General features: G+C 48.7%; 2 protein-coding genes across 5 annotated transcripts in view; one reads left to right on the plus strand and one right to left on the minus strand.

Moving 5' to 3' along the window:
* LOC142572277 (uncharacterized) overlaps positions 1-19,322 on the minus strand; it is a 63,824-nt gene that overhangs the window by 31,706 nt on the left and 12,796 nt on the right. Inside the window, exon 3 of one of the 2 annotated variants that reach the window (XR_012826035.1) lies at positions 12,889-13,011. The exons of the other annotated variant lie outside the window; for it this stretch is intronic. The gene's annotated coding sequence lies outside the window, so the exon portion shown is untranslated. Of the gene's footprint in view, positions 1-12,888; positions 13,012-19,322 lie in introns of those variants that run through there. 2 annotated transcript variants of the gene reach the window in all.
* LOC142572274 (sodium-coupled monocarboxylate transporter 1-like) overlaps positions 1-19,322 on the plus strand; it is a 69,237-nt gene that overhangs the window by 15,133 nt on the left and 34,782 nt on the right. For all 3 annotated transcript variants that reach the window (XM_075681257.1, XM_075681255.1, XM_075681256.1), the window contains exon 2: positions 12,888-12,953. Coding sequence is in view for 2 of the 3 variants with exons in the window: in XM_075681255.1 (XP_075537370.1) it covers positions 12,888-12,953 (66 nt within the window). In the remaining variant the exon portion in view is untranslated. The remainder of the gene's footprint in view (positions 1-12,887; positions 12,954-19,322) is intronic.

Genomic DNA, 19,322 nt, shown 5'->3' on the forward strand with positions numbered 1-19,322 from the left:
CACTGTCGTAGCGATGCCGTAGCACCATGTCGTGGCGCTGCGCACGATCTCGTAGCACCTGGTCGTGGCGCTGCGCAGCACACTGTCGTGGCGCTGCGCAGCATACTGTCGTGGCGCTGCGCAGCACACTGTCGTGGCGCTGCCGGTCGGACACAATGACTGTAACGAGAAGATGGTCCCTGCTTTGGCATCGCCTGTTTCGGGCACAATGACTGGAACGAGATCCCTGCTTTGGCATCGCCTGTTTCGGGCCCAATAACTGGAAGGAGATCCCTGCTTTGGCCTCGCCTGTTTCGGGCACAATGACTGGAACGAAATCCCTAGGCGGTCGCATCGCCGCAGACGCGCCTGGAAACACCTGGCGATGAGTGTTGCGGTGACGACGATCGGGCCAAAATGTCCGCCGCCCCGCCGCCGTCGCGCCGGCAAAACCACGTGTCGCAGGCGAAACGCAACAGACCGCCCCGCCGGGGAAAGGAGATCCCGATGGACAGGGGACTGCATCCGCTGTCCGGAGGGATGTCGCTCGATGATGCTCATAACCGAAGTCGGGCGTCCCTTGACGTTTCTTGAGCGCAGCGCACAGAGAAGGCCTCGTTCTCTCGTTCAGGTTCGCACGGGACACTGCAAAGTGACTTCGGGAGAGTTCACATTTTTGTTCTCGTTCCCGGCAAGCGTTAGAACTACGCTGAAAACTCAACCGCTCAGTCAGCAAGCACGGCACAACCCTCACTAAGCCCTGCCAGGCTCTTTCCCCTTTTTATACCACTGCCTAGTTCCTTACAGTAGTCTAGCATCACTCAGAACGCGTCCACAAATTGAAAAATTGCACTAGAAAGCATATCATCACTTTGAAACACTAAACAAAAGCAATATGTTAAAAAAAATCCTGCCTCAGGAAGAAAAACATCAGTAACAAACAATTTTGAGGCTGATTCCTACGTTAGGGGCTTCGACTTAAGCCATCGGCGTTACCGTTGAGACTCCCCTTTTTGTAACGCACCTCAAAGGAATATTGTTGTAAAGCGAGGCTCCAGCGCAGGAGGCGGCCATTTTTGGGAGAGATGGTCTGCAGCCATTGGAGAGGGCAGTGATCTGTCTCAATGATAAACCTCGAGCCGGCTAGATAGCATGACAATTTCTGAACGGCCCACACGAGACATGCACACTCTTTCTCGGTGGCGCTATACGCCTGCTCACGACTGGTCAGCTTACGACTAGCATACAGGACGGGGTGTTCTACTTCTCCATTTTCCCGTTGGCACAGTACAACGCCCATGCCTCGCTCACTAGCATCGCACTGAACAATGAACCCTTTTGTATAGTCTGGCGATCGTAGCACAGGCTGGCTTGTTAGGGCACTCTTTAGGGCGCTAAAAGCTCTTTCCTTTGTCTCGTCCCAGACGACTGTTTGAGGCTCTGTCTTTCTTAGAGCATCCGTCAGGGGAGCCGCGATATCAGAGTACCTAGGGATGTACCTCTGATAGTAGCCGGCGACACCTAAGAACGACCGAATATCGGTCTTTGTGCGCGGTTGCGGAAAGTCTCGCACAGCGGCCACTTTTATTTCAGAGGGGCGGCGACGACCCTGACCAATCACGTGACCGAGGTAGACAACCTCGGCCTGTGCTAACTGGCACTTAGGAGCCTTTACTGTCAAGCCTGCTTCGCGCAGGCGGGTTAGCACTGCCCGCAAGTGTGTCATATGCTCAGACCAGGATGCGGAGAATATCGCTACGTCGTCTAGATACGGTAAAGCGAATTCTTGCTGTCCCCGCAACACTTTATCCATGAGACTTGAAAAACAGTATGGCGCGTTCTTCAAACCAAAACTCAACACTTTAGGACGGAATGTTCCCATTGGTGAAATGAACGCCGCATACCTACTAGCCTCTTCTGTAAGTGGAACCTGCCAATAACCCCTGACAAGATCTAGGGTGGAAATAAACTGAGCGCTACTAACTTTCTCAAGGCGCTCCTCGATGTTAGGGATCGGATAAATTTGATCCTTAGTGATGGAATTAAGCCTGCGGTAGTCGACGCAAGGACGAGGTTCCTTGCCCGGTACCTCAACTAAAATCAAAGGGGAGGTATAATCACTCTCACCTGCCTCAATAACACCGAGCTGTAGCATTTTCTTTACCTCAGCCTCCATAATATCGCTCTGGCGGGGTGACACCCGATACGCCTTGGATCGTACTGGCTCTGTGGAGGTAAGTTCTATATCATGAGTAAGTACAGAAGTCCTACCAGGCCTCTCAGAGAACAGACCTTGAAACTCTTGTAATAGCTGGTGTAGTTCGGTTTTCTGCTCAGGCGACAGCGGTGCTTTACTGATAAGGTCACTAATGACTTGACCGGTGTCTTCCCTGTTCGTCACTGAGCCTAGTCCCGGAAGCTCGACCGGAAGCTCTTCAGGAACGTTTACCATCATGCACACAACTGCTTCCCTTTGTCTATAAGGTTTGAGCAGATTACAGTGGTAAACTTGCTGTGCTTTCCGCTTTCCTGGCAGACTTACCACGTAGTTAACGTCCGACAGTTTCTGAACAATTCGCGCTGGGCCCTCCCACTGCACGTCTAGTTTGTTGTTTAGCGATGTGCGCAATATCATGACCTCATCGCCAACCTCAAAACGACGGGCCCTGGCTGTCCGATCATAATAAACCTTGGCCCTCTGCTGGGCCTCTGTCATTGCTTCACCTGACAACTCCTGTGCCCTTCTTAAGCGTTCGAGGAGCTTAAGCACGTACTCCACCACGACTGGGTCGTCGCCCCTACCTTCCCATGATTCTCGAAGCATGCGAAGCGGAGATCGAAGCGAGCGACCGTACACCAGTTCAGCTGGCGAAAACCCCGTAGCCGCATGCGGCGCGGTCCTTAAAGCAAACATCACCCCAGGCAGACACAGCTCCCAGTCAGTTTGATGTTCAAAACACAAGGCTCTCAACACGCGCTTCATGACGGAGTGGAGCTTCTCAACGGAATTCGACTGTGGGTGGTACACTGAGCTGTGTAGCAGCTTTACCCCACACCTTTCGAGAAAAGTTGTCGTCAAAGTGCTAGTAAACACTGTGCCCTGATCTGATTGAATTTCTGCAGGAAAACCAACTCGCGCAAATATGGACAGTAGTGCATTAACTATCTCAACTGAGCTGAGTTCTTTAAGCGGCACTGCTTCAGGGAACTTTGTCGCTGGGCAGATCACAGTCAAAATGTGTCTGTACCCCGTGGCTGTTACCGGCAGAGGTCCCACTGTATCAATAACGAGCCGTCTAAAAGGCTCCGTAATGATAGGTACCAATTTCAACGGCGCCCTCGATTTGTCCCCTGGTTTGCCCACCCGCTGACAAGTGTCACATGTCCTCACGAAATGGTCTGCGTCCCGAAAACCCCCTGGCCAATAGTACTCTTGCAAGAGACGGTCCTTAGTTTTCTTAACTCCTAGGTGTCCGGACCACGAACCCCCATGTGACAAGCGCAACAGATCCTGACGATAGCATTGAGGCACGACCAGCTGATCGAACTCCACTCCTCTTCGGTCTAGATACTTCCGGTACAGGACTCCACCTCTTTCCACAAAACGCGCAGTTTTCCTGGCGATACCTTCTTTGACATTGCAGCGCACGTTTTCCAGGCTGCCATCCTTTTTTTGCTCGGCTATCAAAGCCGACCGGCTGACTTTTAGCAACCTATCAAGTCCGTCTGACGTAGGCGCGATGAGCAAATCTGTAGATAGCTCTTCTAACTTTCCCGTGTCGGGCGGTTCCTCTCCAGTATCTGGCGCCTTTAACGTTACAGACTCAAGTCTATTCAGTTCGGGCGTGCTCTGAATATCAGCTTGCTGCGCCTCTGACCCTTTTTCGTTGTTTGATAACGTCGGCCCCGCAACTACCGCCTTTGCAGCGAGCTCCCGAACCTTCGATCTGGTTAAGGCCTGAACACTAGCTTCACCAAACAAAAGCCCCTTCTCGCGCAGGAGGTGATCGGACCTGTTTGAAAATAGGTACGGGTACTGGGTTGGCAGCATAGATGACACTGCCGCCTCCGTCTCAAGCGCTCCGAAAGGTCCTTCAATAAGCACTTTTGCTACTGGCAGACACACGCTATGAGCTTCCACGGCTTGCTTGATCCATGCGCACTCGCCCGTGAACATATGGGGTTCTACGTAAGACGGGTGAACTACATCCATCGTCGCTGCGGAATCGCGAAGCACTCGGCACTCTTTCCCGTTCACGAGGAGGTCTCGCATGTAAGGCTCGAGAAGCTTCATGTTCTCGTCAGTGCTGCCTATTGAAAAAAACACAACTTTTGGTGTTGTTTCCGGACACTGCGCCGAAAAGTGACCCGGCTTCTGGCACGTATAACACAAGCGCGCTCGCCTCATCTCGAACCGCTTTCTGCGTTTGGCTGCCGCCGTCTCTTTACGTTTGGTCGGACTGCTTTCGCTCGCATCCGCACTACGCGTGTCCCCCTTTAATCTCATGGGCGTGAACTTCGGCCTCTCAAACTTCGAGCCAAATTCACCCTTTTGACCGTCCTTAGCTCCGCGAGCTCGACGCGTCACAAACTCCTCGGCTAGCTCAGCGGCTTTAGCCACCGTACAAACGTCTGGCCTATCCAAGACCCAGTATCGCACGTTCTCCGGTAACCGACTATAAAACTGTTCTAGCCCGAAACACTGCAGAACTTTATCGTGGTCACCAAACGCTTTCTCTTCTTTGAGCCACTCCTGCATGTTCGACATAAGCCTATACGCAAACTCTGTATATGACTCACTTTTGCCTTTCTCATTTTCCCGAAACTTCCGACGGAACGCTTCCGCAGACAGCCGGTACTTTTTTAGCAGACTCGATTTTACTTTGTCGAAATCCTCTGCTTCCTCTCTATCCAAGCGAGCGACTACGTCGGCCGCCTCGCCGGGTAACAAAGTGAGCAAGCGCTGTGGCCACGTTTCCCGAGAGAACCCCTGCTTCTCGCACGTTCGCTCAAAGTTAACCAGGAACAAACCAATGTCCTCTCCAAGCTTAAACGGCCGCATCAGGTCAGTCATTTTGAACAATACTCGTTCTCCTGCACCGTGTGCCTGACTTCCATTACGAGCGCGTTCCATCTCTACCTCGAGACGCTTCATTTCCAAAGCGTGTTGACGCTCTTCTTTCTCTTTCTGTTCTTTAAGTTCGCGCTCCTGTTTTTTTGACCTCTCCTCAATAGTCTCAAGGCATTCCGACAGCTCGTCATCCTCAGCCTCTAACTCAAGAATAGCCGTTATCAGTTCCGGTTTTCTGAGTTTGTCTGAGACATCCAGACCCAACTCTCTTGCAAGCTCCAACAATTTCGGTTTGCGCAACGACTTCAAATCCATGGCTGCTCTGAATGCTGCTTTCTCTACTGCTTACTATTGTCTTGCCGCAAACTAACCCGGCAGCAACGACAACCACAATTACCAGCTCTGTTTCTGACACTAACAAAAAGCCTGGCAAAGCTCAGTAGAAGAAAGTCCCGCACTCACCAAACCTCGCAGGCAGGAATTCCGCGCAGTCGTTCCGCTGCAGGCAACCAGTCGTCACACAGGGCTCGTTGCACTGCTCCCGGATCGACGTTGAGCTGCTCAGCATACTGTCAACTGCATCTCTTTGCTGCTGGCCTCCGTTGTCGCGATCTCGCCGCTGGCAGACCGTTGTTTGAAGTCGTAGGCGATCTCACCGCTGGCAACCAGATATTTGGATCCGACCGCTGGCGCGATCGGATGGGAACTCGGCGCTGACGCCCGTGGTTGTACCTGGGTCGCAAGCCCCAAGGGTAGCGTTGGCCTGGCGGCCTGGGGTACAACTGCAAGCATCCGAAGGTCCCGGCAAAGCATGAGTCGACAGGTAACAACGAAACAACTTGTTTATTTTAACATCGCAAAGAGTTGGCGGTCAGGTTTGACCGAAGTAGAGAGACGGGAGAGCACTTCACTCAACGGAAGAAATCGGAGCCCTCCTCTGGCGTCCGGGGCAGCTGTTTTTATACTCTCGCAGTTGAGGGCAAGAAGGAACCCCTCAAAAGACGAGCACGTGAATGTACAATGGGCTAATGGTGACGCACACTGTCGTAGCGATGCCGTAGCACCATGTCGTGGCGCTGCGCACGATCTCGTAGCACCTGGTCGTGGCGCTGCGCAGCACACTGTCGTGGCGCTGCCGGTCGGACACAATGACTGTAACGAGAAGATGGTCCCTGCTTTGGCATCGCCTGTTTCGGGCACAATGACTGGAACGAGATCCCTGCTTTGGCATCGCCTGTTTCGGGCCCAATAACTGGAAGGAGATCCCTGCTTTGGCCTCGCCTGTTTCGGGCACAATGACTGGAACGAAATCCCTAGGCGGTCGCATCGCCGCAGACGCGCCTGGAAACACCTGGCGATGAGTGTTGCGGTGACGACGATCGGGCCAAAATGTCCGCCGCCCCGCCGCCGTCGCGCCGGCAAAACCACGTGTCGCAGGCGAAACGCAACAGCGGGCATCCTGCTTGCTTTGACCACGGAGTTTCTCGCTGTTGAGACGGTTGCGTTTGTATTTCCTCCCTTTCGCTGGAGGTTGGCGAGGTCGGTCTGGCTCAACGCAGTCTTGATTACTGACGGGCGCGGCGCCACGATAGTCCAGCGGGCGTCTGCGGCGAAGTCGTCCGGGCTCATGTCTTGGCCATTGACTTCGTATGCCATCGCTGTATAGGGTCGTTCTTGGATGGGGGGCTCGTTTCTTGTGATCGCTGGAGGCCCCCACAGCCGGGGTGGGCGCGCGGAGGTCTGAGGTCGGCGACGGCTTGGTCGGAGTCGAGACGGGCGTTAATGGCGGCGGCCGTACTCGTCGTTAGGCTTAGAGCCCATGGCGCGGCGGCGAGAGATGAAATCACTCGTAAAAAAATCCAGAAGTCACGCACTTGCCGAAATGTGGTCTCCCCAGGCGGAAAAGAACTTCAATAATTCGATTCCGAGTAGAAAAGGCACAAAACTAGGCAAAAGGCACATTTAAATTGGCGAGAAAGCGGGAGCCAGCATGGATCGACGCCGCCGCAGCAAGCACATGCTTCTTCTTGCTCCTGCCTTGTCTTATCAACCCCCCAAAATGTGCAGCGAAATGTCTCGGCCTGTTCCACGTACTATATTTCACCCCCCCCCCCCACACACACACAAGAAGCACTCCTAGCACAGTACGTGGTTTTGCAATTTTCGGTAATTTGTGTGAAATTTCTTATGGCATAAATATGGCCTAGGGAGGCTCAGACCCAGGATGAGGAGGAGGAGGAATAAACTGTATTTGTACACAGCAGATTTGAGACCTAGGCCTCTACCTAAATGACGGCCTCGAGCCCTTGGGCCCTGGCGGCATCTTCGGCCTGCTGGATTGCCTTGAGTTGGTTTTCCGGTGCACAGCTGAGCAACGCGGTCTCCCACTGCTCGCTGGTCTTAATTATTTTATTCTGTATTTCTGTATGGGTGTACGAGGACAAGCCCAAACCATATGTTGTAAGTCCGCCCTTTCTTCACAGAATCTACATCTATCCGTGTAAAGGTCCGGGTAGTAGCGATGGTAGGCCACCGGGTTCGGATATGTATCTGTTTGTAAGAGGCGCCATGCCGTCGCTTGCCGTCTATTTAACGAGGAGTGTGCCGGGGGGAAATGGGCCCTTCCCAATTTATAGTGTTTGGTGATCTCGTTAAAGCTGGTCATCCGGTCTCTCTCCGTTCCCAGTATTTGTTGCGTGTCACCTGCTCGGCCTGTCAGTTCTCGAGCCAGGTTGTGCGCTATTTCGTTCCCGGGAAGGGAGGAGTGTGCGGGTGCCCATATAATGTGAATGTCGCGATCTTCACGAAAGTTGTTTAAAATTCTCAGTGCTTCCGGCGAGATTCTTCCTTTTGCATAGTTCTTGACGGCTGTCTTGCAGTCGCTTATGACGATGTTAGCTTCCGTGGAGGCTATTGCCAGTGATAAGGCAGCTTCCTCCGCCACCTCTGCCTTCCATGTGTTTACCGTCCCACTAACTCTGCAGTCACCCTCTAGACTCGTAGCAACTATCGACATACTCTGTCCATTTGCGTACTCCGCCGCGTCCACATAGACCACGTCCCTGGCACTACGGAATCTTTTGTGGAGAGCTCTCGCTCGTGCGTTTCTTCGATCTTGGTGAAACTCCGGGTGCATGTTTCTGGGGATTGGGGGTATTGATAGATGTTCCCTTATTTTCCTTGGGATGTCTCTCCGCACTCCGTGCTGTGCTTCGTAGGTTATTCCGATGTCATCTAAGATGTGTCTCCCCGTCAAACTCTGTGTAAGCCTTTCATACTGCGCTACTCTCTGGGCCTCAATAAGTTCGTCTAATGTGTTGTGCACGCCGAGCGCCAAGAATTTCTCGTTTGGCGTATTTGCCGGAAGTCCCAAGGCTTGCTTATACGCCCTTCTAATAATGCCGTCTATCTTGGCTTTCTCCGCAGCATAGAGCTTGAGGTAAGGAACCACATATACAATACGACTGATTACGAATGTTTCTATTAATCGGATGAGATTGTGCTCTTTCATGCCATAGTGCCTGGTGGATATCCGCTTTATTAGTCTGATTGTTTGTTGAACACTATTGTCAAGTAGTCTAATGGTTTCTCCGTTATGGCCGTTTTCGGATATGCGGAGTCCCAGTATTCTCAGGCTCTCCACTATCGGTATCGTGGTAGAGCTTCGTTATTTAGTTTCGGGAAATGTGTATGTCGAAAACTGTATTACAGAGAAGCACTTGTCGCGGTTGCACTGTGTTAGTAACAGAGAAAGGCAGGCTAGTTGGTGGTCGATATTTGAATGCTTAATGTAACCATAATGAATGCATAATATAAACTTCGTCCATTGTCGTTGGCGCGGTGACATTATGCATGCAAAAAGCACTGTATTAGACCGAGAAAGAAAGAAAGGGAAAGGAGAATTTTTAGCATTATTCAAGCCCGTTTCAACTCTGTGATTAACCGTGCGATTGATAATTCATTAGAGAGAGCGGAACGAGCTATATTCTCCTGTGACACGTGGCTTATAATATTACGCAATATAGTCCCCTTTGAACACTAACTCCGAAGCGATATTATAAAATATCCATCACGGCAAGTCGCCTGCATGCAGAAGCGTATGCATGCGGTTTGATCATTTTTTTGCAGTCAGCTCTCAAGAAAGACTACAATAATTCGACCTAGACCTTTGGGTCGTTACAGATGATGAGGAACACCCGTGAAGTCCTGTTTCGAGTTCCGTGAGCTGAAATGAAAATCCATGATGCAGCACCGACAGGGCAACTTACTACACGACGTTGCATCTTCGCCTCTGTGTCCAGGCAAAGAAAAATGGCGTTTGCCAAGGCATACCTGAGGAAACGTTTACTCTGTCCGTGTACATGATGATGTTGCTTTTAGCACCCAAACTTGGTACTCAAATAAATAAAATTGGAAGTTGACGTCGGCGAAAGACCAATGTGTTTCTGGAGAAGCTGGGGGCGAGAATGGGGCGGAGTCACTGCACATGTGACCCTATCACGTCACCACTCGTGTGAGGGGTGTAGGAGGATCGCCGGAGTGCTTAAATTTCTCGACTGCACTACCGCCGCCATAGTACGCAGCCCTGTCAGTGTTTGAGGGAGTCACAACCCCGTGCCCGAAGCAATGGCGTGAACCTCAAGACATAGCGTGTTTGACCGTTATTACCTATACTCGGGTACGACTTTAGAAAAAAAAAAAGGAGGGGGGGGGGCGTTTACTCATCTAAGGCGGATGCACACGAGTCTCCACCAATGGGCGCGTCCTCTAGACTGACGTCACGAGCCCGACGGTGACCGGTGGCCGGTGACCCCGCCGATGGAGCAGATGGCCGTTCGCGCTTCGAACTGGTACAACAGGGCCGAATCGCGTCAGTCGCGTGCGTCTGCCCCATCGCCAGAGGGAATTCCCAAACGGTCCGTGGTGGTCTACCATGCCGAAAATATTGTTGCGAGCTTACGATGCGCTATTTGTGCCGCGCGCGTTTATTCCGAGCCGGGATCCGGCAACGAAAGACTGCAGCGAGCATCACTGACGCTACGCTACGCGAACTAGCGAGACTGCAGGCTCCCCCCCCCCCCCCAAAAAAAAAAAAGAAACGTAAGAAACGAAAAAAAAAGCTATCACATTCTTGAAAAGAAGTTTGCGAAAACACAAAACTAAAGAAGATAAACCTTGTGATATTTAAAACTAAGAGTATTTATTTAAAATTATGAGTGAATGGATTTTTGTGTCTTTCCTGCCTCGATCGCCTTCTCGCCTCAGGTTTGTAATGGTTTCGATAAATGCATTGTTTATTTTGTAAGTACTTGTTAAATAGCAACTGAATCATTTTAAGCTTGGAAAACGAATAGTAAATGTGCTGTGTCCATGCAAACCAGCGAAAAAGCCATGCAGAGCTGCTCTTTCTTCTTTTGTCCCTTGCAATGAAACTAAAAAGCAGACGACGCGCAGCAATGTAGAAGGCACGGGGTTATTTGACTCTCGCGACCCGGCATGTGCTGTAGCATTCCAGTTACGAGAGCTCTACCAAACCAGTCACCAAAATGCAAAAGTCTTTATTTATGCCGATAAATATGGTTTTAGAAACACGGTTTTTTCAGTCGGACTATTTTAGTCGCGGAGGCAATAGGCTGTCGCGCTTCGGTCATCTGGGCGGGGCCTCCCCTGTATTCTTAAGTTATACCCCACTATATAGAGGGAGAAAATAATATGGCTCCATTGTCTATGCGATTCACCTCACTGGCGCTGTGCCATCTGTCGACACATCACAATCATCACATTCTACGTATGCTATCGCATTTAAAGATTTCGCGGTGCTAAGTTCTAGCCTAGTTCTTTAACCTATATACTTTATTGAACGTACTGCTATTTACAAAATTATGTAATTGAGTTCTCAAGGCACACCCACTTGAAACGTATTTACTAGGAACAGTGTTGAGATATTCGCCGTCGATCTCGCGCAAGAAATGCGCTGTTGTCCCACTTATCTTTTTTTTTAAAACAAAACACCTGTTGTGATGCGTTGAAACACAATAACTGGAACAGCAATGTATTTCGTCGTACAGTTTGGGATCGCGTATCTCGAGATTGGTGTCATGCTAAGAATTCATTGCCCAATGTATGTACCTTGTGATTTCCTCATCGGGAACAAATTGTAAGTCATTCAAATTCCACAAAACAATCAGTTAAACAATTAATCAGCGAAAATTTGGTACTTAGTCGATTATGCATTTTGATTTCTCGAGCAAAAAAAAATACAAATGTCCGCCTCTTGCAGTAATGCAGCTCAAGGAGTACAGTTGTGAAACTTGTCACAGTTGATCTTTACATGATGTTTTAATTGCAAAATAAAACATCTTGTCACATTACCCTATGCGAACTTCATTTGAGAAAGAGAGAGGGGGGCAAAGGAAAGAGACAAGGAGATCAAACAAGTTGCACCCGGTTTGCTACCCTACACTGCGAGAGGGGAAGTAGGCAAAAAGGAGAGGAGACTTGAAATGGATAACAAATTTGGAGGACGCTTAAGCTTCGCCTTCAGGAGTGGAACGTGATAGTATTCAAACATCCCTAACTGTTTCTCATGCTTCCCGGCAACTGGAGCGTATGCAACCGTAATGTTTACCGGGAAACGCTGGCCGCGAACGCTATGCACGAAGACGGGCTTTCCGGTAGAAACGCGGCCTCTTGCGTCGGCAGCAATGCGATGCGGTGGAGGCGAGTGCCATCTGGATGGTGTCGTTGCAACAAACCGGGCGCGCCGCTCCGTGGCCCCCGATATACTCGCGCGCCGGCGTGCTCAAATGGCGCACGCCTTGGCGGGTCTACGAATGGTAGAAACGCTGGAAAAGTTTTTTTAGTTTTCGCGTAACATAATTATGTTTTCTCGTATAGTCAAATTACAATCCGACGATATCATGTCTGTAGGTTGTAAGCCGCCCTTTACGATTTTGCTACGAGTTTTAACGCGAAAGCGTTAAAGGGCCCGTGTCGCAGAAAATCCGGCATCAGCGGCCTGCGTCCAGCGTCGGACGTCGTTTCGGCAGAACAATTTCCAAACCACTCATACCCAGTCCTTCCGTATGGCGCAAGGAAGTTACTGAACTGAATTTCTCAAGCTAAAATACATAGAAAAATCGTAAAGTACGACTTACACACAACCTACAGACATGATAGCGTCGGATTGTAATTTGACTATACGAGAAAACATAATTCTGCTACGGGAAAACTCAAAGAAACCCCTTTTTCAGCGTTTCTACTAGACATAGACGGGCCACGGCGTCCGCCATCTGCGCCCGCCGGCGCGTGGATATCTCGGAGGCCACGGAGCGACGCGCCCGTTTCCTTGAAACACTTCCAGATGGCGCTCGCCTCCACCGCATCGCGGCCCACGCAAGAGACCGGGTTTCTACCATGAAGCCCGCCTTCGTGCATAGCGTTCACCCGGAGCGTTTTCCGGTAAACGTTGCAGTTACATACGCTGCAGTTACCGGGAAGCGTGAGGAGCAGTCAGGAATCTGAGTGCTATCGCATTCCACTTTTAAAGGCGAAGCGTAAGCGTCCACCAAATTATTTTTTTTCTTCTGCTTACGGCTCTGGCATCCAGTCGGCTTAAAGCGGTATGCAAAGCCTGCCTTTCATTGTCAAGAGAAAGTCAGTAGACAAGGATATGTTCTATGGTCTCGTCGCAATGACAAAAGTTGCACGAGGCATTGTTCATCGTGCCAACGAGATAACAGTAAGCGTTCGTAGGCGCTGGCCTAGAAATTTTTGTTATGAAACCGCCAGTTAGATACATTGCACAACGTTAACAAATTTCTCATATTATTCGCAGTACCTGCGGCTCCGTTTCGGGAACAAGGTCGGAGTCACTGCGTGTGCCTGCTACTTCGTCTTGAACGTGAGTTGACCTTATCTTCTTACAGGCTTGACATTCAGCTTGTAGTAAGTTAAAGAAGCTAGAGAAAGAAAGAAGTTTGTCAGTACAACGGCCATATAAAACATTTTGCGGACAGGTTACGTGCGCCTTGGCTTTTGTTTTATTACGCTGATATACAAGTATAAAGTTAAAGAGGCGAGGCGCTAGCCAGCAGTGTGACATTATTTTATACTGGCAAAGTAATATTTCATTTCCTTTTTCTTTAATGAATTTATAAACTCGAGCGGATTCTCTCTATATACATGACGTCACGGCGAGCTAGTGCGAGAACTTTAGGGCGTCATCGACCCCCCCCCCCCCCCCCCTCACCGCCTTTCATAGTTGTGTCTTTCTTACGGTCTTCCTTTTCTGGTATGGCCTGCTCAGACTAAAAAAAAAAGTGCAGCAATCGTCGACGATGGTTGTCAACGTAAGCGAATAGCCGAGCTCTTCTAGAAAGCTATTAGTATTTTTTAGATAATTGTTGCGCTTGAAGGCCTATGTTTCGTGCAGTGAGAACATTTATTGCAACGTTTGTTGTTCCATTGCGTAATCCCCTAGATAACAGAGCCGTTAACCAGCCCATCTGTGGCGGTCGGTTAGGAGGACTATGCTTGTCTTTCTCGCCTTTCCTGTGTTGTGTACCCCCTCTTGTGCTGGTTAAATCATCATGGAAAACCAACTAGCCCGCTCTCACACCTTGCTTCAGTATACTTGTAAATTGATTCGTCATGTGTTTGTGTGTCGTCTCCAACGGCGCGAGCGCCGGCGCGGAAACCCGACTGCCGCCATCTTGCTTTCGCGCCGCCGGAGCCCTTCTCCGCAGCAGCCACAGGGGAGAGGTTGGAGGGAGGAGAGGAGGCGGAGGAGGGCTCTCCTGTCCGATCGCTTCACCGCAGCGCATTTGCGTTGCCGCTTTTGCATCGGCGGTGAACGTGCGACCTCCAGCGACAATAAACACGAGCTGAACAGGCGAAGAAGAACAGACAAAGAATTCGCTCTAAAGAGCCTAGCGACGCGATACCCATATAGTCAGTCCCAATCACCAAGCGGTGTCTTGCGTACTAACATGAAAACTCATTGTTTGGTCAAATGGCACGTGTACATGCGCACAGTAGCATTTCCGTATAGGAGTACAAAATTAACGATCTCTCATTTTTGTTCGAGCTACTCTCTTCTTTGTTTATTTAAACACGGATAAAGCCAACTTAATGGCTGGGTTCGTCGTGTTCCTTCTTCTGCCTCGGATAGCAGCGCAACGTAATGGCGTTAGAAATGTACAGAGTGATCGTTTTTAAATTTTATGGAATTAAAAAAATAAGATCGCCCGTTGCAGATAAAACAATTATTGTCGTTGAGCTGGATTGTTCAGATAGGCGTACATTACTTGCACAAGAAATCGAAACACAAACCTAACTAATAAACAGAAAATCACTAATTAACATCCAAGTTAATTGATTTAAGGCACATATTGCAAGTCACGAATTGTAGCCGGTGAGTTTGTCAGGCGTATCCACTTGGAATAAATTTCCAGGATGGCACCAGTTTGCACTGTTGGTCCACTTATCTTCTTTTTTTTTTTTGACGAAACGCTATATTATATATTGAAACACAGAGGTAACTGGAACGCCCATGTATTTCATCTCGCACTTCTGGAAATAAAATCTCGAAACTGGTGTCAGCCTGGAAATTAATTTCAAGTGGATGCGTTTTGCCCCCCCCCCCCCCCCTCCATACTGATCCCGTTGCTTTTTTCATATTTCGCGGGCTTTCTTTGCGACCCGGAAAAAAGGAATACGTAACACGTATCGTAAAGGAAAGAACTCGATCGGTGGTTTCTGAAGGTGCTCTACAAATCTGCGTATCATAATTGGGGTCCTCAGCCAATAATTAAAAAGCTGCGTAATTAAACTTAGTTAATAAGGAAGTTATGGGGAAAACAAAAAAAAAATTGTCTGAGTTACTATAGGCTATTGCGAATAGTGTGCGTTCGGTTCGATTCGCTTCCGACGCGCCTTTCATTTTTGAATTCTTGGCTCAAGTTATGCGAGACACCCTGCATATGTAACGTAGCTTTCAAGATGACACGCGAACAGCTGTCAGCACAGCATAAAAAACACAGCCTGGCCAGCGCATTTTCTTGAATCTATTTGTGCTCGAGTCTCCCACGCGCTGGCTTGAAATATGCAAATCACATCGCCACCTCGAGCACTCTAATATATGCGAAACGCTTCGATACGCGTGCATTTCATCGCGCGAAATGTAGGAGCCGTCGGTGAAACGAGGCGTCAAACTGAGCCAAAGAATAACGGAACATTGACATTAGCTTTAGCCGCCGCGCTGCCTTCGACCTTTGGCGCATCGTAATTAGAGGCCAGACTAAACGGCGCCTGACGAGTGTTGCACAGTGACGTCAGGTTGATTACGCACACGGTGTGTTTCGGTATTCGCTACATTTCCTTGTCCGTTTGCACAACTGCGCACTTTGAATTGAGGCAGTAGAAACTTGTTGAAAACCTTGCAAACTTTTTTTTTTAGTTTTGTCTTCTGCTGAGCTTGGACGAAGGCAGCCGGCTGCTATTCTTAAAAACTACTTATTTATTAACGTGCGCACGTGGTCACTTGTGTAATTTTAGAGACTTTCCTTTTTCTTTTTCGAAACGCACACAAAAAAAGTTATCTTTACGCGTTCCCTGGCCTGTTTAGAAGCACGACATGATTTATGCGATCATACGCGAAGAGAAGTGACGTTAATTTCTTGCTTATTTCCGCGTGGGATGAGCAAGCCCGGAGATAACGAAGCCCGGCGTCTTGCTCAACAGCTATGACGCAGCTACGGAATCATTGAGATCAGGGTCGGGAAAACGTAACGATTCTATTTATTTATTTATTTACTTATTTATTTATTTATTTATTTATTTATTTATTTATTTAAAATACCTTAGAGGCCCATTTAAGGGCATAGAGTAGGGGGAGATACAAGGTAAGCGTTTCTGCAGGCGTAATCAATATAAACATGAATACAGGCAATCACAGTATACGAAAAACAACGTTCAAATATGTTTGTCCAGGGTAAGTTTTAGACAGCGTAATCACAATAATATATTCATACACAGTAAAATTAAAATGATACGGGTACCCCAGGAGGAGGAGGAAATAAAGATAGAAGGCAAGATCGATGTTAACCAGGAATGCGTCTGTTTGGCTACCCTACTCTGGGGGCGGGAGAGAGTGAATAGAAAGATGAGATATAGGGAGGGGAGGACAAATAAAAAGGAAGGAAAGCAGGTCAAAGAAACATCCTCATACAACGTTACTACAAGCAGCTTTGTAATTTTTCCCGAAAGGCATCACGATTTGTTAAGCACGCAATGTTATCAGGAAGACCATACCATACTGTTATGACACGTGGCAGCGCTGATGCTTTAAATGACAGTGCATTGCCAGAGATGCGCGTGAAACTACGGCTATGGTTAAGGCGACGTGACGTTCCTGCTGGTGCCTCAAGAGGCAACACATGAGAACGATTACCACGAACGTATATATGGAAAAGGCAAATAAGACCTACCGTGCGACGAATTTCAAGTGGCTGGAGAGAAATATCTGCTTTAATCTGTTTTGCGCTGCAAGTTCTGTCGTAGTTACTTGTGATGAAGCGCGTTGCTCTATATTGAATTGATTCTAGCGCGCAAACTAAATAATTTTGACGTAGAAACCATGCTGATAAAGCAAATTCTAATTGTGGGCATACAATAATTTGATATGCCAATTTAAGAACTGTAGCAGGGGACTTACGCAAGTTCAGTCGGAGACAACCCAGAGTTTATGAGGCTTTCGCGCAGGTAGGCGTTATGAGTGCACTCCAGGAAAGATATGTTGTAAGTTCAACGCCAAAGTATATATAGGACGATGGCAGGGGGAATGGTGTTACTTATGACGTAAGAAAGCGAGAATTAGAAAGTTTTCTCGAGGAGGCCATAACATTACATTTGTCTGAGTTTAGGGTCATTTGCCATGTACTGCACCAGAAACTGACAAGGATAAGGTCATTCTGTAATAATAAATGGTCGTCGGTTGTTGTTATCGTAAGGTATAGAATGAAATCGTCTGCGAAAAGCTTTATCTGCGATGATACGTCTTGTGGAAAGTCATTACTGAAAATTACGAAGAGGAGAGGACCAAGGACACTGCCCTGCGGTACGCCTGAAATAACGTCAGAAGGAAGCGATGAGTGGTTATTAATGACAGTGAACTGTTTCCGCAACGACAGAAAGTTTCGGAGTCATGATAAAGTTAATGAATCCAGTCGGAGTGCGGATAATTTTGAGATGAGGCGACAATGAGCGACACGATCAAATGCTTTCGAAAAATCCAAGAACACGCAGCCGTTTTGCTGTTTGTTATTCATGTCGGAGCGTAATTCTGTTGTAAATTCGAGCAACTGAGTGTCACAAGATAAGCCTTTTCTGAATACATGCTGGTTAAAAAAAAAAGAAGTCGTTTGATTCTAAATGGCGGTATATATGCGATGTTATGATATGTTCCAATAGTTTACAGCAGATGCAAGCTAAGGAGATGGGCGGTCATTTCGTGGAGAGTACTTGTTATCTCCCTTGAATACAGGGATAATCTTAGCGATCTTCCAGTCCAAGGTTAGTTCACCAGACGACAAGGACTACCTTAAAGATATGGCCTAAATTTGACTTGAAGTTCTTAAGGTATATATTAGTATTTTTGAGTTAATATTGTCAATACCGGAAGACGTGGATAACTTGAGGTTATGTTTATTAATGACGAAATGCCATCTGTTGAAATTTCTATTGGCTCCATAAAAAGGTATTCAAAGTCAGGGACTATGGGAACACTGGAACAGACTTCCTGTGTGAAAAGAGGTGTGAAAAAAATTGTTAAATGCTACTGGACAATCAGCGTCAGACAGAGGGCTTTCGTCATCATCATGTAGCACAGCATTGCGCATTTTGGTATCTGAGGATATAATTTGCCAGAATTTTCTGCGGTTATTGTTCAGAAGAGACGGTAGGTTACGTGCAAAATATTTGTCTTTGGCTGGGCATAGCTCTGGGCAGTAAGATTTTAGGAAATCACTGTATGCCGCCAAGATGAGGCTTGACTGTCCCTTCTGGCTGCCCTATACAGGCGCTTCTTCTTGTTTCTTAATGTTCGAAGGTGTTTCGTAAACGAAGGATTAGGCCCGTCAGTTGTTACAGAGATTTTTCGGCACGTAAGTTTCTGCCAGTGCTGTTAATTATTGCTTTAAAAATTCCAGCTGTCATTCATCGATCTTAATTGAGTAAAGGTATAGTTGAAATTATTCATTGAAAAAGATAGCGCTACGTCAGTGATAAGAACGGCGCCCTGCTCGACCAAGACCGGCTGGCTTTGAACAATGGGCGATAAAGAAGTAATAGAATCGAACGAAAGTAACTCTTACGCTATACCGCCCCGAATATTTAACCACGCAGGGGAGCTACAGGACTCGCATGTTACACAGGCTACGAAGACTTACACGTCGAGTTCCACGGAGTCGCTTCCAGGGGCCGTTTCTGTTCATTGATTACCGTGCGTCCGTCCGTCCGTGTTGTACAGGTCCCGAAAATAGCGGAAGGCGGTGCTTCACGATGAAGGGTGGAAAATAATGAGAGAACAATGAAATCAATTGTTTGAAAACATGGCTTATAGGTGGTCTCTCTTGTGGGGACGTTCGACCTTCTCGCTTCGCCTGGCGTTCGCCTTGTCCGCAAGGTTCTTGGCGCATATCGTGAAGTTCGGTTCCCCGCGTTACACATACATGATGGTGGGAGTCGGTACAAGCAGTGGCGTAGCCAGATTTCTGTCTTTCTCTCTTTCTCTCTCTCTCTCTCTCACTCTCTCCTTTTTTGAGGGTCAGGGGGGGGGGAGGACACTCACTTGAGTAGGGCGGGGACGGGAAGGAAGGTATAAGGAGGGCTGGCAAGGCTACGTACTAAAGCAAATTTCGGGGAGAGGGGTGGGGGCACGCGCCCCACTGACGACGAGGAATGGAGCGAACGTTTCGATGCGAGCGCAACCTGATGGCGTGGATACTCAGGCGCGGGAGGAATTCGCTTCCCTCTTTTCGGCTTCGTGACGGCGTCGCACGCTCGTCGGAGACCTCCGCGGGGCTAAGCTTGTTGGAGGCTTTCCGTTCGTCTCTGGAGCGCGGCACCGGCATGTGCAAACGTGATCGTTCGAACGTTTTTCCGTTCGCGGGAGTGCACACACGAACGGCTTAGCCCCTGTAGTGTACAGCATGGGGGAACATTATTCGCCCGCTATCCTTGCGCAAGGAGTCGAGCCCCACTCGATTGCTCG

The sequence above is a fragment of the Dermacentor variabilis genome, chromosome 2 (assembly GCF_050947875.1).
Source record: "Dermacentor variabilis isolate Ectoservices chromosome 2, ASM5094787v1, whole genome shotgun sequence".
NCBI lineage: Eukaryota > Metazoa > Arthropoda > Arachnida > Ixodida > Ixodidae > Dermacentor > Dermacentor variabilis.